Source organism: Diabrotica undecimpunctata, chromosome 3 (assembly GCF_040954645.1).
Source record: "Diabrotica undecimpunctata isolate CICGRU chromosome 3, icDiaUnde3, whole genome shotgun sequence".
Taxonomy (NCBI): domain Eukaryota; kingdom Metazoa; phylum Arthropoda; class Insecta; order Coleoptera; family Chrysomelidae; genus Diabrotica; species Diabrotica undecimpunctata.
Genome location: NC_092805.1, coordinates 91,776,252 through 91,793,955, shown reverse-complemented (window position 1 = coordinate 91,793,955; position 17,704 = coordinate 91,776,252). Strand labels below are relative to the sequence as shown.

At 32.7% G+C, this 17,704-nt stretch overlaps 2 protein-coding genes across 2 annotated transcripts in view; both read left to right on the top strand.

Annotated features, from left to right (window-relative positions):
* kel (kelch protein) overlaps positions 1–4,639 on the top strand; it is a 32,630-nt gene extending 27,991 nt beyond the window's left edge. Inside the window, exons 6-7 of the mRNA XM_072526290.1 lie at positions 1,111–1,452; positions 4,499–4,639. Of these exons, the coding sequence (XP_072382391.1) occupies positions 1,111–1,418 (308 nt within the window). The 3' untranslated portion in view covers positions 1,419–1,452; positions 4,499–4,639. The remainder of the gene's footprint in view (positions 1–1,110; positions 1,453–4,498) is intronic.
* Positions 1–17,704, top strand: part of BBS1 (Bardet-Biedl syndrome 1) — a 72,098-nt gene that overhangs the window by 41,821 nt on the left and 12,573 nt on the right. Inside the window, exon 7 of the mRNA XM_072526291.1 lies at positions 17,281–17,436. Coding sequence (XP_072382392.1) covers positions 17,281–17,436 — 156 coding nt within the window. The remainder of the gene's footprint in view (positions 1–17,280; positions 17,437–17,704) is intronic.

Here is a 17,704-nt window from a genome sequence, read left to right as displayed (position 1 = left end):
AGAATAGAACTCGCACGGAAAAACTTTATTAACTGGCGTTCTGTATTATGCAGTAGAAGTCTGTCGTTGACAACACGTCTAAGAGTATTGAAGTGCTACGTCTGGTCCACTTTGTTCTATGGATGTGAAACCTGGACAACAAAAATAAAAAATCTTAACAAATTAGAAGCGTTTGAGTTATGGTGTTACCGTCGCATGCTCAGAATCCCGTGTACAGCACACATATCTAACGAACGCGTGCTAGAGACCGTGCACAAGGAGCGAGAATTGATCAACATCATCAAAATGAGAAAGGTCCAATACTTCGGTCATATAATGAGAGGACCTAAATATCGCTTACTCCGGTTAATCATTCAGGGCAAAATCGAAGGAAAACGTTGGGTCGGAAGAAAACAACTGTCCTGGCTGCGTAACATTAGACAATGGACAGGTCGAACGGTCGAGGAACTGTTTCATCTAGCTGCCGACCGAGAATCATTTCATCAGCTTGTCAATATGACGATAGCCAACGCTTGAATACAAGCACGGCACACAAAGAAGAAGATATTAGGGTGCTGTCTTATAAAGATAAAGATCAAAAAAGTTACAGTAACTATGCCAATATTACATGTCTGTGTTTCATAATATGCATAACATTGATTAAGCAGACAAAGTAAAACCCACAAATTGGTAAGAGATAATCTATTGAATTGTAATAAATTAGTAACAAACAAAATACTACTTACATGCCGGTACAAGAATTATTAGTTAATGATTCGTGATACATAGATCAAACTATCCTGTATTGCTGATGATGGGTGATTTTCGGTTAATATTGTAACTGTCTGACAATTAGCGAGGAAGTTTCTTGGGGGGAGAGATGTTCTATCTCTCTATATACTATATATACACTATATATAAACACAATACATAAACACACAAAAAAATTAGAATTTGATATCATCCTGACGGTACATACACAAGCGCCAATTAATAACTAATTATAGGTTATTAAAATGTAATTTTCTTACAATCAATTGTGGTTTAATCCCATATAAACACAATAATGCAGTGTGTATATTTTTCTTCATAAAATAATGATTTATTTAAGAATTATATATTTGTTTGTAGGTGTTCTAGACGGCATCCTCTATGCAGTGGGTGGTCATGACGGCCCATTAGTTCGAAAGTCCGTCGAAGCCTATGACCCAGCCAAGTGTAAATGGATCTCAGTTACAGATATGGCTCTGTGCAGACGCAACGCTGGCGTTGTCGCGATGAATGGACTTCTGTATGTGGTGGGTGGTGATGATGGATCTAGTAATTTAAATTCAGTTGAAGTGTATAATCCAAAAACGGACTGCTGGATTGTGTTATCCAGTTCTATGAGTATTGGACGTAGCTATGCGGGCGTGGCGATTATTGATAAACCGATATGAAGGTTGCCAAGTGCTGGCAGTGGTGGAGATCTGGGTAAGGTAACTTTTTGTTAGTTTTATAAAGTATTCTTACTAAACAAATTGATAATACTACTGTATGACTGATCCTTATCGGGCCAACGCAACCGGGCATACACCCAGCAACGATTTAATCGGCTAATTTGTCACTCATCAGTTCGATCGATCGATTTTTTCCAAATTATAAATTATTAACTCCTGCATTCGTTTCGATTTCATTCTTCCTTTAGACTCACTCTTTAAATTGTTCTAACGAAACTATTCTCTTCTGAACCAACCATTTTGACGATCTCGATTAAAGTTGAGGGAATTTTTAGAGATAAAGAAGTTTTATTATCTAACATATGTACCAAATACAAATATGGCGTGTTTTTAATATAGAAAACCCCAAGAAGGTTGGTTTGCCCCAAATTTAGTGTATCTGGAATGGAATTTATTGTTGGAAGTAAAATACGGAAGTGGTGTCTTTGCCCGGCCTGGTCTGAACATATCATCATCTGCTCTCACTAAACGAAACGACGTAGACATTTTCATTGGCTGCATATCAAAGTTCTCTATGACCTCTGCATACAAGCCTCCTGGGGAAGATTTAACTTTCGCGGAACCTGACAACAATCTAATAAAAGCTGTGGGCAGATCGAGGATGACTACAACTGATACACGGTATAAAACTTCCATCTTCTTTTAACAGTGCTAGTAGGAATAGTTTGATACTAGCCTACATTGCACGACATAAAGGCTACATAGGCACAGAGAAGACACAAACAGACCGAGAAGGCGCATGTGCACCAATAATTGGTCCAAAGTCACGCTTTGGGGTTGCAAATACACACAAAAGAGCAGCGATTAATAAAGGGTGTAAGAAAAGTCTTTGAAATGGTGGAGAAATGCATCAGGAAAAAGACAGAAAGAGTTCATTAAGGGACTCTTAATATGACTTACTGACCCAGAATCGAAAGACTGTCAGGGTGATAGGGAGGCTGTTGACTATAGGTAATCTAGGCTCAATTAGCATTTTAGTCGTATGGGCTTGACGGAAGAGGATAAATGTAGGTTCTGTCTACAAAATGGGGAAACCTGCACGTCTTATGTCAGTGTGAAGGCCTCACAAGGTTGCAGTATGTAAAACTCGGAAAGAGAAAGCCAAAAGCGTCAATCTATAAGAGAGGACCTTGTCAAGGCTCATGGGGGTCATTAAGAAAATACGGCTAAATGAGGAGCTTTAAGTGACAAAGGAAAGTACAGTAGATCTGTAAAGGTCGCATTGTGTCAGGCCTAGAGCAGGCCTAGTTGTAATCTGTAACAGTGCTAGATGGAATAGAGGATGTAATTCGTGGCACTCAGTGCCATGTGCACTTTAAACGATGGAATAAAACCGCAAGAAACACCATTTAAAAGGAGATTTAATTCCAAAAAAGCAAGTTTGGAAAAATTCGTCTAAGACATTGATAACAAAATTAGTAAAATTCGTCCAACGTTTGAAAACTACAATAGATTTATCAAGATCGTAAGAACTATTTCCAGAAGAAATATTTATTAAGAATGCCGAAGTCACTATGTTCAAGGACTAACTCCAGACTCTGTACTATTATTCAACTGCTATCAAAAGCTGTATAATTCAAACACTTTCAATGATTATACTTACCAAACTGGTGAAATATTACTTGCTGGTATCTTAGACGAACGAAGATCAAAATTGTGCAATATCCTGGAAAACAACAAGAAGAACATAACACAGAATAGTGGATCTGCTTGGAAACTGTTAAATAATCTTATCTAAGACCCTACTCTCAGAACTAACAGTTTTCTAAATGTCTCAGCAAATCAAGTGGCCTCCCAGCTCATTAAAAATTAAAATGTGACAGCATGGCACCAGTCAGTTGAGCGAACCTTTCGATGATGCTGAGATCTGCCATCCATCACGAAAAATAACAGCTGAAGGCTAAAATAGAGTGATAGCTGCAATACATGCCCGTTCCCCCAGGTCGACATAGAAAACTTACGCAAAGCAGTCCCTGCATCTCTTTTTAATTTGCCAAGTTTGTCGACCACATAACCTAAATTACCAATGAGAAGGTCACGTGGTCAATAAACCCGCCCATTAGAAAGAGATGCAGGGACTGCTTTGCGTCAGTTTTCTGTCGCACTAGGGGAACGCGACTATATGGCAGCAGTCAATATATTAGTATTATATGTCTATCGGTATTTACATAGACATCTAATACTAGATATACTGATCCTTGCAATACCAGCCCGTTCCCACAGTGGGACAGAGAGAACTGAAGCAAAGCAGTAGCTGCATTTCTATCTAATTTACCAGGTTTATCGCCCACGTGACCTAAATGACCAATGAGAAGGCCACGTGGTCGATAAATCCGGTCCATTCAAGACCAAACATTCCGTGTAATATGAAGGTTTGAAATTCATTTTTAAAATACTTTTAACAATTATAAAAAAACGAATTATTTTGCAACTTTCTAAGCAACAAATAGTATAAACATTTAAAAAACGCCATTATGAATATTTTTATATGACTTATATGTTTATTACTTTTAAATTTATTTCAAAAGATTCAGTTTTGACTGATAAACCAAGAAGTGAAATTTTACCGTTTTTTGACATTAATTTGAATAACTAATTAAGTCCAAAAAATCGACTGCAGGAAACATATTTAACAGGTTCTTGTTATAGAGGTCCATACAACTCAAAACAACTGTCGTTTGTTTGCCACAATTGTCAAGTACCAATTTCAGTGAAACATATAATGATAGACTTCCCAGTGTACTCAACAGCAAGATTGACAACGAAAATACAACACAATTTGAAAGAAGCTATAAGAGAAGACATTAGTAAAACAATAAACTTTCTCAAAAATTGTAAACTGTGTAACAAACTGTAAGATTTCACAAAATGTTTGTGTTTTTCAAAACTGTTATGTGTAAAAAACTTTTTCTAAATTAAAACTAAATCACCTTGCTAATAACCCTAGGGGTTGATGCGGTTAAAAAATGCTTTATATGTTTTGTATTTATTTGTATGCAATATATATTTTTTATTTTAAGGTGAAAAGTACGTCGATGAATGTAGCAACGCCGAAGGAGCCGTAGGTTACGAATCTCAACAATTGGCATCTTTATACCAAGAAAACATCTACGAAACCATATGTAACGACCACAGCGATCCCAACGCCAGCACCAACCCAACCTCAAGCCAAAAATCCGAAAACATTTACGAAACAATCGAAGATCTGCGAGGCGGAATGGGGGCAGCGAATCCCCATCCTGTATTAGAGGAACCTCCTTACGACCTGAACTTAGATCAACCTAGTTGCAGCAGCACCTACGGACGTATCGGTAACGCATACGGACGAATTGATATTATCGGACATGGCATAGGACGAATCGAACGTCATCTCTCTTCCTCGTGTGGTTCTATCAACAGCAATCACTACGCTATAGAAAACCTCTATGGTACCAAAGATCATACAGGACGAATCAGTAAGGTATCGGTACAATGGTTATTGGCCAATAAATGGCTACCTCTTTGGATTGCTAACACTGAAACGGGAAGAGATTATAGGATCATTGATTTTCTTATAGCTCAAGGGCTCGAAAAAGAGGAAGATGAGGAAAGTAACGAACACAATGGGGATGGGAATGGTAGCAATGGAGGGAACAACACTAAGGAACAATAATTCTTAGTATCTTTTTACTTTAAAAATTTTTCTAGTCCTAATTATACTCATGTTGATTATAGAGTTTGTTGAATTCGTTTTTTACTATTTTTCTACAAATTATGACTGACACAGGCAACTGAAAATTTATATAATTCATGAACATAAGAGGAAGTTGCTATAATTTTTAGAGTTGAGATATAAAAATTAAACTTTGTTAAATACATATTTATAAAATAATATTTGGAGTCATGTGTGGATTGTACAGCCAATTTTGTGATGGAAAATTAAAATGAAATATTCGATATTCTGGAGCATTTACGCAAAATTGTTGTTCCATTTAGACAAGGTATAAATAAAACGATCAATCAAAAAAACTTTATCTAATATTATAACATAAAAGTACTATATTTTTTTATTTCCACAGTATATTGTCCCGTTTTAGCAATATAGTCAGTCAACTCAACATGTTTTGCTGAAACATCAGTTTCTACACAAGAATAATAATTTTAAATTAATTATTTTTATGCCCGAACAATCTTTATACCTTTATAAAAGAGGGTTGATTACATTTTACCTAGCTAAAGATCTGCTAGAGACAGATCGGTGACCGATGATTCATTTCTAAAATTGAACCGTTCGGACGAGTAACAGTTTATGTTAAGTACAGGTTGACATTTTCAAGAAAAGGTCAGTCTGAACATGTTGCATATTTCATAAAATTTTTGAGTGAAAATATAACATAGACCGTTATTCCACAAATAAAAGTACAAATCATATTTTGAAATAATTTTATGAACAAATATTATTACATGTACTATACTTTTTTATTTTGCGTAAGAGGCTATAGTGCATTATTCACTGGTTGTACATGTGCTGGCTTTGTTTTAGGTTCCCAATTTTCCTTGAACATCCTTAATGACTTCCAGGATTTTACGACTTTATGACTGGCTCGACCGTAAATAGTATTGTGATCATCAGGTCATATTTCATCCAGAGTTACATTGTTACTTGTAATTTGGAGAACTTATATTTTTTGGCATCTTATAGTTTTTTAATAGAGGTTAGGTATTTAAAGTCGTTTTGGTTCATTCACTTTAGCTTCAGCAATAACATATTGTCAATCAGAGGGTACACGCATCCTGGCACTGTTTTTTACTTTCTCGATTATGGCGGAATCTAGATCACAAATCAAATACTGTGATCCGAGGAGAGAAACTTCTGGTTGATCTCAGTAAAGTATCCACATTTTACACGATAGCAGTAGGTGTTTAATATCCTCCAGTTACTATTTTGTCCTACGGCCAATGTCCTACGACCTCGTGCAACGACCGGGCCAAAAGATTAACTTGCGCTCTTCTCCATATATTAATTTGTTATAGTTCATTGTAACATACTTGAGCATGTAAGATGCTACTTCTATAGAGCCTCCTCCTGCGATGCACTCGTACCATAAGTACATTACCGCATTAACTCTATGGTGATCTAGGAGCACCAAAACGCAAATTCTTTTGCTTAAAAACTCATATAAAACGTTTTATCACAGCAACATCGGAATTTTCAATTTGGATACATCAATACATTTTTGACACATTTAAATTAGGACTAAAGTATTCTTTCTGTGTTTTACCTCGAGAATAGTGTGACCTATGCCTTGGAAATTTGTTGATATATTCCATAACCAAGTTCTTGGTCTATTATGATGCTCACTGATATCTAGGAATGTGAACATCGAGTCTTGTACAGTTTGAATTCGTCTATGAGTGATTTTGAAAATGTTGAGTAACGTAGTTTTGCATACTTTCTTGTTATTAATGAAGTACGTGAAAGAACACAACTTTAACGAAGTAACATATGTTTTTATAGATCTTCTTTTTGGTTCCTCCGTTCTGATACATTTTGTTACAAACTCTGACACATTTTGTTAAAAACTCTGACTGCTCATTATGCGAATATGAATAGAAGAACTTGAAGAGATCCTTTCTCATATAAAGGGTGAAATGTGAGCTTTTGCTCACAAATGACATTTGCTTACAAGATTTGCAGCATATGTTTACCTTAAAAAAAATAAATAGTAAATCTATATAGAGATGTATGAGAAATTATGATTATTTTTTCTTAATTCTACTTATATCGGTAGGAGTGGTTTTAGCAGGAACTAATGTTGTTGTCTTCCATATCATGTATGCGAGACCCGAATCTGCGATATTTTTAGAAACACATCCTTCCAAGTTTCTATATTTATCTGTCTGATTTATTGAGTCTACGCATATCAGTAGGTGAAAACCAAACATTCTTGGATTTTTCTATCTCGTGTTCGTCCATAATATAATCAAACTACACACACTACAACGTAAACAAACGATAGCTATTAGCACATTTTGTGTGTACCACAAAACAGAATGATTTAGTTCTGTACAGTAGCTATCGGCACTCGAAGTTGATGTCACATAGACCGTTGTTCCAACTTGAAAAATTGATTTATACCCGTCATAAATACTCGCCATATTGGCATACTTGCCCCATCTATTAGTATATCAACAAACTATAATATTTAGTGGAATCTACACACTTGATAGACCGTTATTAAAAGCAAAACTCGATTTTTGATAATTTGTAACATAGACCGTTATTCATCCGAACACTTCAATTGTAATTTTCGTGAAGAAACTTATGTTTCAGCAAAACATGTCAAGTTTACTACATTCTGTGGATATAAAAACAGTATTTTAAACATTGTGTTTCACATTCCATTGTTGAACATGAATTTCTATCAAATATCACAAATAAAGTCATTAGTTTATGTAGTGACATATAAAGAAATAAATATTGGCGTCTACTTCTTATGCTATTGGTGGATAAATTATCATTCTAAAATATTGACAACAAACTCTGCAGTTAACATCCACCACATTTTTGTTTTAATGTAGTAAGAGTAGTGATGATCTGCCTGAGCCTCATTAACAATAAAGGTGTCAATAAAATAAATCAAAATACTAATACAGAGTAGATATTAAAGTAAAGGATTGTTATAGATTCAATATTATTTAAAAGATCTGGTATACAAAAATAGCTCTTTGATATTTTTATGTAGATGAAAATCACTTTTCAAATAACCGAAATTAGTGCTAAAATTTATTTCAAATCATATTTACAAAACGGGGATTTGAAAAAAATTTAATAAATTATATAAACCGCAATATTTTTCTTCTCAGCGTTATTTATATAAATACCTATAGATAAGTCTTATGGAAATATGTTTGTTACAACTACTTTGCGTCTTTTATATTTTGTATATATACCTGTAATAAGACAGTAGACAGCCTTTAAAGACTATCATATTTATCAGTATTCTTCACAAAAATGAATGCACTTTTGCATTCGCTCGAACTAGTTCTGGGGACAGTAGTTATTCCACTCGTTTTTTGATATAATCACAATTGCGGATTCTGACGACAGGAACTCATGATCACTTAGTCAGTCCTCGATTTTAGAAAAAAAATCGTAAAACAACAATTCGATGGTTTGTTGCGTCAAAAATTCGATTGTCTTGCGAACTGTGTGCGATCTAGTATTATCTTAGTGGATAATGATTCGTCGTTTGGGTTTGTTGGTTTTTCGAAGCTCAGCAATGATTTAAAAAAAATAATGGTTGTATAGCATCAGTAGTAACAGTTCTTTGATCGTTTAAGGGAATTGTTTTTTGCTTTCGAGACAAATTTTGTGATCTTTTTTGCCTCACAAAGTGTCTCTCAAAATGGCCTTTTTAGAGACACTTCGAAAAAGAATGACTTTTGTTAGGTTTTTTGCACCTTGACACATCCAAACACACGACTGGGTTATACTTTCTAACTCATATGAGTAAATCCATGATTTATCGCCACTCACTACTTGAATACGTTTTGTGAGTTTCCTGCGCTGAAATGATTTTTTTGTACCTAGCGGCTTTCAGTTCCTCAGTCAAAAATACAGTATCCAATGGGAAACAAAAAATGATACACACAATTCTTGCATTTTTTTTATTTAGGTTTCAGCAATTCCCAATGTCATATGTCAATCTTTCGATATTTCATCTACATTTTCCTGAGTAACTGCCGATATTTGTAGCTACTTTTGGATCGTGTCTAAAGCTGTGGTTTGTTAGAACAGTGAGCGACGCATAACTCATAGTCAGTCGAACGTTAAGCTGAGCTCACAGCGTACACATCTATAGCGAAATTATAATATTATATTTTTATATTGTTATTATTATTGTAATAATTAAGTGATGTCTACTAAATTTTCTCCGGAGAAAGATGAAACACTAGTGGATCTAGTACAAATCGTAAGACAGTTCCAAATAAATCTTTGGAAAGTCTAAAATATTCTCGAAATTTTTCCTTGTTTTAGATTATCGAAAACAAACCAATTGGATGAGGTATTCTTGTTGAGAACATTCCTTTCGAGAATTATTGCGCAAAAATGTTCACGGTTTAATTTTATTCTAGGACTAGATTGTCAACTTTGATTGTTTGTTGGGCACTACACACATTGCACTGAAATTTTAGATTTTAGTTAACTAAAGATGGAGGTTAATTTTTAGTAAGTACTCACGTGTGATTAGTTGTGCCATCTATTTCAAAATATGCAAGACATAGACATGTATTACTATTGGTATTTTTTTCTATTCATTTTCAAGTTTATTTCATATTACTGCATATATGTTTTTTTTTCTTTTCCAGTTGGTTGACGTTTTCATTTTTGTTTTATGTTATGCATATATACCTAAAAGTTAGCTTGTTGACAATTGTCTCTTCTTAAGAAGATTATTATTTGTATCAGGGCTTAAACGTTTTATCCTAGATTATAACAGAATACGTTTAAAAGTTAAAAGTGATATTTTGTCTATTTTTCATGATGTTCTGAGCATTTTGGGATTTTTTCCTTGTCAGATAGCCCTGCAAACTGAGACAACCTTGTGCATTCTAAATAAATCAAAGGGAAGCAAATTTAATACAATTCTTTTTTCTATTTACTGCAATTATCTGACGCCATCTAGTGGCTTTCAAACAACGGTTCAGAGAATGTAATTTTTTAGATCTTTTTCTATGTGAGATATTCAGTCATAAATTCGAAACGATTGTAGTAGAATTGATGAATTTACCTATTTTTCCAAGTCTTTCGACGATTTCGTTTTTTGTAACTAATTCAGACATGATCTTTTTAATATAGTTTGGAAAATATTAAGTTTACTGAAGACTTTCTGCATTTTTCTGTTCCCCTTGCATCAAATTCGTTTTATTTAAAATGGAAAAAAATTGTCGTATTATAACATTTGTAGGGTCTGGGTATTTTAAAAGTGATATTCGCATACATCTATTGTATTTTCATATAGAAGCAAAGTAAGAAGTTTATACAAAACTAGTAAGTGGTATAAAATGGACTATATATTCTGACATATTAAACAATATTTTCTTTGCCTAACTCTAATTTGTAACTGTATATTATTTAATGTATAATTTTGATGAAACAAAGGTTACTGAAAGTTGCACGATTTTGAACAGTTTAGGACATAAACAAGAAAGTTTAGGTATTTGTACGTTAAAGGAACCTTTTTAAATCTAAAGGGCAGTTCAGACACGGTAAATGATTTAGTAGAGTTTTGTAAGTCAAGTCGAATAAAACACGTGGCCATTGTTTAGTTAATAACATTTAATAGAAAGTTTAGTCATCATCATCATATATCAAATATAGCTCGCGTGAAGCGAAGGTCAGTTTATGGTGTTTCAGTTGCAAAAAATGCTATTAAAGGCGAATCTGTTAATATCATACACGACCCGTTGAACCCCTTCCAATCTTGTTTACCCAATATTCGTCTGTTTCCTACTATTTTCTTTGTCCATTCCAAGTGTTTATTTTCTTGCGTTCTTTTCTATATGTTTGTTGGTGTACCTTTTCGTCTTGTTCTTGGAGTCTTATCAAGAATAGTACCTACACTGACTAAAAAAAAATGAAAATATATTTGGAAAGCTTTATTATTTTGTAGAAGTAAGCAAAAAAGGCAATAACTCAATTTTACAACTTCCCGTTACTAAACTAAACACATTTGGGTAAAAAAATGGATCAGCAAAAGGAATGAGCTTGGAGCTTTTAATCTCAAATTTTCTGTTTTTATATTCTTACAGCGCATAGGTATTCTTGTATATTCTTCTACAAAGTTTAATGTGGTTTTCTCCTATAAATTTGCCCGGTTACTACGTAATAGCTTACAACTCGACTAAATGAAAATGACGCAATTTTGCACATAACAATGAAGCTGAACTCATTTGTCGTCCAAATTCGGAGAGTGTCCTGGAAATCATTAAAAATCTTGACATCGTTTTGGTCGACCTTAAATTGAGTTTGGTTAAGGTGCAAGGGTTAAAGATATTAGAAGACTGCGTATTCAAATTTTTTTATGAATACTTCTCAATGAGAAAGACGTTTTCAAATTGCGTGTCGCATTCGGGCATAGTTGATTAAAAACAACTAACTACAGGAAGTGGTTAATAAATTCTTGAATTTTTTTTTTTTAGCCCTTTTTCTATCCGAATTGTCGAATAAAGGCCTCTCCCATTTCTCGCCATTCATCCCTGTTGTGTGCTAGGCGTTTCCACATTGGTCCTGCGACTCTTTTGATATCGTCGCTCCAGCGCATTTGAGGTCTTCCTCTTGGTCTCTTCGCATCGTACGGTCGCCAGTTTCCGACTTCTTTGTTCCATCTACCATCTTCGAGACGTTCGTTGTGTCCAGCCCATTTCCATTTTAATTTAGCTGCTTGTTTCGCGGCGTCCTTTATTTTTGTTTTGTTCCGGATTGCTTCGTTCGTTTGCCGATCTATTAGTGAGATACCAAGCATCTGTCGTTCCATGGCTCGCTGAGTTTTTCGAATCTTGTCCATGTTCTTTTTTGTGAATGTCCAGGTTTGAGCTCCGTAAGTGAGAACGGGAAGGATACAAGAATCGAACACTTTGGTTCGAAGGTTTTGGGGTATCTTTTTGTCTTTCAGTATGTATGAGAGCTTTCCAAATGCGGCCCATCCCATTCTTACTCGTCTGCTTATTTCGGTAGTTTGGTTTTCTTTGTTTACCTTGATATTCTGACCCAGATATATGTATTCTTCTACATGTTCCACTTTTGTTCCTTGGATGGTTATCATCGGTTGATCATCTTTATTCGACATTAGCTTAGTTTTACTCAGATTCATTTTCAGTCCTTTTTTTATGGATTCCGTATGAAGCTCATCGATCATCGTCTTCAGTTCTTTCCAGCTGTCGGCTATTAGTACTACGTCATCTGCATATCTTAGATGGTTTAAATACTTTCCGTAAATTCTTGAATATGGTCTATTAAATTTGTCAATAAATTCTTCAATATGGTCAATAAATTTGCCAATAAATTCTTCAATATGGTCAATAAAGCCGCCAATAAAATTTGAATGTTGTCAATAAACTAAAAATACAACAACCGGTATTAGAGACACGTCAAAAGGGGTTTAACTTCCTTGCCATTTTACAAAATTACAATTAAACAAATAGCGTATGGCAAAGATAAAATGAAATATAATTATTATTACTTAGTTAAATTCTGTTAACAAGTCCTACATGCATATAATTAAGAACAAATCATAATCAAGAAACGTGGTTTTGAAAGAAGTAAGTTTATGAATATTGGAAATGCTGTCAGAATTATAGAATAAAGATTACGATGAAAGTACTTAACCCAAGAGAATTTTGTAGACCATAAAATGAATCTTATAATAATATTTGCTCTCTTTTATAAATTTCAAAAAGAGGCAAAAATTTATATTTCCACTACGTTAGAAAAGTTGACTGGCAGAAAGTAGGGGGACTGAATGAAGTTAGCTCAGATGTCATAGGATGTTCCTATATCATAGAATTAGTTTTTCTGTCAACACAGAACAGAATATTTAGTCTACCGGACAGAAAGAGAGGGGGCGAATAGTTATTCTACGGGACAGAAAGAGAGAGAAAAGAAAGACAGAGGAAGAAAAGATAAACAGAGGGCGCCAACTACCTTTTAAATAAAAAATAGTAAAAACTAAACTGGAGATAAAGAAATTAATAAAGAAATTAAAATAAAATAATTATTTAAATATAAATTAATAAAGATGTGACGTTTATAACGTTACAATAGAAACAAACTTACATGAGAAATTTGCTAGCGAATGCATTTGTTTATTACATTGTGAAAAAAACTTCGTATACCTAAATAAACAAAAGTTTTAAGAGATTTGTAGTTTCAATACTTGACGCGTCTATATTTGAAATCTAAAACAACCTATGAAACATCATAATTTGAAATTAAACAGTCAATGTGGTCTAAAAGAATAAAAATTGCTCGAATATTATCATTTTTACTCAGTATGTTAGCTAGAATATGGTCCTTTTACACCTCTTACTGTTTTGAAAGATATCTGCTAAGAGTCTGCAAATCGAATCTGTAAATTGTTATAATTTTAAGTTATATTAATATGCAGAGTGTCCGTTATTACGATATTATGTTCAGTATTAAATTCACACTTTAGTTAAATACCTAGTGCATAAGGGAATTTAACTTTTAGTTTGAAATATATTTTAAATATACCTTTAACTTGTAACGAATTATCGAGTAAAATCGATTCATTTAAGTAGTTTTTATAGGACACCCTGTGTGTATCAATTATTTCCTGCATCAGGTGATTATAGTAGTTTATTTTCGTTGAAAATACTTGCATAGTTTAAAAGTATGTAGCCTTGTAAGACTTCAATTGTACATTCTTATTTTTTATTTGGGAAAATAAAAGACTCGAAGTAATATTTTTATTTGGGAAATACAATACAACCAATACCCGCATATATAAAATTCTATTATATTTTGTAAAACATTCTTTAATTTTAAAAACTATTTAGAGTTTTAATGTGATATAGACATTTATTTCTGCATGATTTTATATATACAGAGTGAGTTTTGAGTATGGAGTTTTATAAATTAAACGAGTTTATGCATTATTTTAGTTTTGGCAAAGATAATGTAAATGTAGCAATAACTCCGAAATTACGGCATTTAGGTATAGGGAACATCACATGAAAAATAATCAGTATTTCTTAAGGACTTCAAATAGCACGTGGTGTTCCATTTGAAATAAGAAAGTTCATTAGATTTTCGGAAAAACGGAAGATCTGACAACAATATAAATACCAACATAACATCGACCGCATCACAACACACTTACATACTAAAATCTATAAAAACATTCGTGCAAGCTGTTTCCGAGATAATTGAGACTTTTCATACGTACAAGTCAGTATAGATCATATATGTATATATATATATATATATATATATATATATATATATATATATATATATAAATATATATGTATATATATATATATATATAGGTAAACGTTTATGGTCGGTATGGACCTAACGTGAGATGGAGTGAGAAACACCTGTTTAAAAAGAGAGAGGTATATTAGGTCCGCTCTTTATATCGTCGAAAATGCATTAGTGGAAATTATTAAAAGGAGAAATTCAACGTTGCCAAACTTATTGGTTTTATTTGACCTGTTGTGTTTTTAGCATTTGAACAATGTTCTAAGATAATCAAATTTGGGCGAATTGTTTTAAATGGCGGCTTACTGTTTTTTATTGGGAATATGCCACAATTTTACTTTACAATAAGTGTATTTTAACATTTTGATTTCCACTTCGGAAATCGTTTCATATAAATAAAATTTATTCATGTTTCGTATTTTAAGTACGATTTCCGAATTGGAAATCTAAACACCATAATAAGCTTATTTTAAAGTCACATTGTGCCTTATTCCCAATATAAATAATAAACTGCGTTAAAAGTAACGGTAAATTATTCAACTAGTTGATGTTTAAAAGTAGTTTCAAGTAAGAGAGTACATAAACAAACATATTGGCTATTATCGTTTATGTGTATATGTATTGAAGTGAAAGAAACTAATGAAGGATATATTTATTATAACTTGAAAAGTAAATTAAACAATATAAATCGTGCTTACATTTACATTACACGTTATTATTAAATCGCGAATCGTCTAAATGGACATATAAAAACATAAGTTTTTTCACTTTACTTGTTGTTAACCGTGTTCTTCTTTTATTTAAAATTAAACCATATTTTGAACATGGAACAAGGAACAGATGGCTACAATATTTTATGAATATAGTGGTTAAGTTAGGATATACATGGCGATGGTTTTTCCACCACTGTAATGGACAGTTCCAATCTCCGTTAGAATTTTTTCTGGGTAATATATCATCAGCCAAATATATGTTGACTTCTTATATAGCTCTCGATACAGGTGTACGTTAAGATGAGTCATGTCCAATTAAGTCATCAAAAATACACCATTTAAGTCATCTTTATCGGTTTCTTTTTCTTGTTGGTTGATTTTCAATAGTACATTATTCTTTAATTATATACAGTCCATCTAATTTACAAACCGTTGCACGTCATTATCTACGTCAGAGATCGAAGTTGACATAGTTGCCAAAGTATAAAAAAATCCTGAATCCATTTTAATTCACATAGGTCACATAATTATTATTATACTCTTTACAGCGACTATTTAAATTCTTACGTGATATTTTTGAAATAAAACACACTAATTTTGTTCTAAAAAGAACAGATTTTATTAAATAGGTAAAAATATAAAACAAGAGGTATTCACTTTAAAATTTAAAATAATAAAGTACAAAAAGTGTCAACACCGCAACTATCAAATAAGTATGACCAATTTATGCCAAAATTTCACCTTCGTTCGATTACAGTTACAGTGTGTTCCGAACAAATGTTCTTCATAAAAACGCTTTATAATGCATTTATACAAATTAAATGAAACATTGTTGTCTATTTCTTTAAGTTAACATTAATAGAAATCTTTAAATATTAGTTCTACGCGTATATAATAAAATATGTCTAGTGGCTGTAATGCCAGTGTACTCGGCAAAGTGATTCTAAAAAAGAACACACCTACCGCCTAAATATTTCGTGTTGGTATCATGTGACGTCACGGGCTATGACGTGCAACGGTATGTAAATTAGATGAAGTATAAGTAACCCGGACTGGTTACTGCTCATTATTTATCGTAACAATATATTACCCAGAAAAAATTCGAACGGAGATTGGAACTGTCCATTACAGTGGTGGAAAAACCATCGACATGTATATCCTAACTTAACCACTATATTCATAAAATATTGTAATATTGTAGCAACATATGTTCCTTGTGAAGACATATTCAAAATCTGGGTTAATTTTAAATAAAAGAAGAACACGGTTAACAACAAGTAAAGTGGAAAATCTTGTCAATTGCAAAATGTCAATTGAGACGATTTGCGATTTAATAATAATGTGTAATGTAAATGTAAGTACTATTTACTATTTGTATTGTTTAATTTATTTTTCAAGTTATAATAAATATATCCTTTAGTGGCTTTCACACATATACACATAAACGATAATAGCCAATATGTTAATTACTATTTAAATGGGAATGAGCCACAATTAAACGTTAAAGTACGTTTATTGACGTTTCAATTTCTACTTCGGAAATCGTTCTCAAAATACAAACATTAGTCTAATGTTTGTATTTTGAGAACAAACCAAAAAACCTACATTAATTTTTTTCCTATGTTTACGTTAAATAATTGAATTATAAACGAATACCTCCATGAATGTTATTTTTCGTATTCAATGATCATGTTTCATATTATTTCATAGTAGTATGGTTGTCCTATTAATTGGGGTAGATATAAAAAAAAACTATTCAGCAGTATTCCAATATGGTACTTTATAAATATTTAAGCATATTAGCCATAAACAAAGGCAAAAATGGAAGGATATTTCGCGCTTTTTATTACTTTGTACGCCTGTACCTTTATTTCTAGGTGGTTATACCATGAATTGACATAACCGTGATAATAGATGATTAATTTAAAATATGTTTTTAAAAAAGACTTAGAGTTATGAATTTATTCTAAAAATATTTTAACAGCAAAAAAACTAATTCAAATTTATTAGTTGTTTGAAAACTTTAATTTTCACTTTCCTCATCGAGCAATTTATTTAAGATTGATATTTTAAATGTTATCGTCCTTTTAAACAATTTTAGCTGGAACCGTTATATTTAGAATTTTGAAAAGAACAGCTGATTTTACTGCTAACAGTTCTGAAAACGTACCACAATTTCAAAGTAAACCACTACCATTACCAAAGAGAAGTAAGCTGTTTTTAGAGCATAGCATGAGGGAACGGGAGTCAGCTCTAGGTAAGTCCTTTTTAATAGGTATACTATTACCAATGTATAGGTATACTGTTACCAACTACTACTAGGAATACGGGTTTTTAAGTTAAAACAAAAAAATCAGTTTTTCAATTATGTCCAGAAAGTGGTTTTTGTGATATGTTGTCTGTTCTTACAAAAAAAGTATGTAAGCGATATTTGTGTTTTGTATCTACGATTGGCATTTGATGATTGTAAAATACATTGTGACGAGCTGCTTTAATCTGTTAAATATGTGTGTAGTTAGAAGACG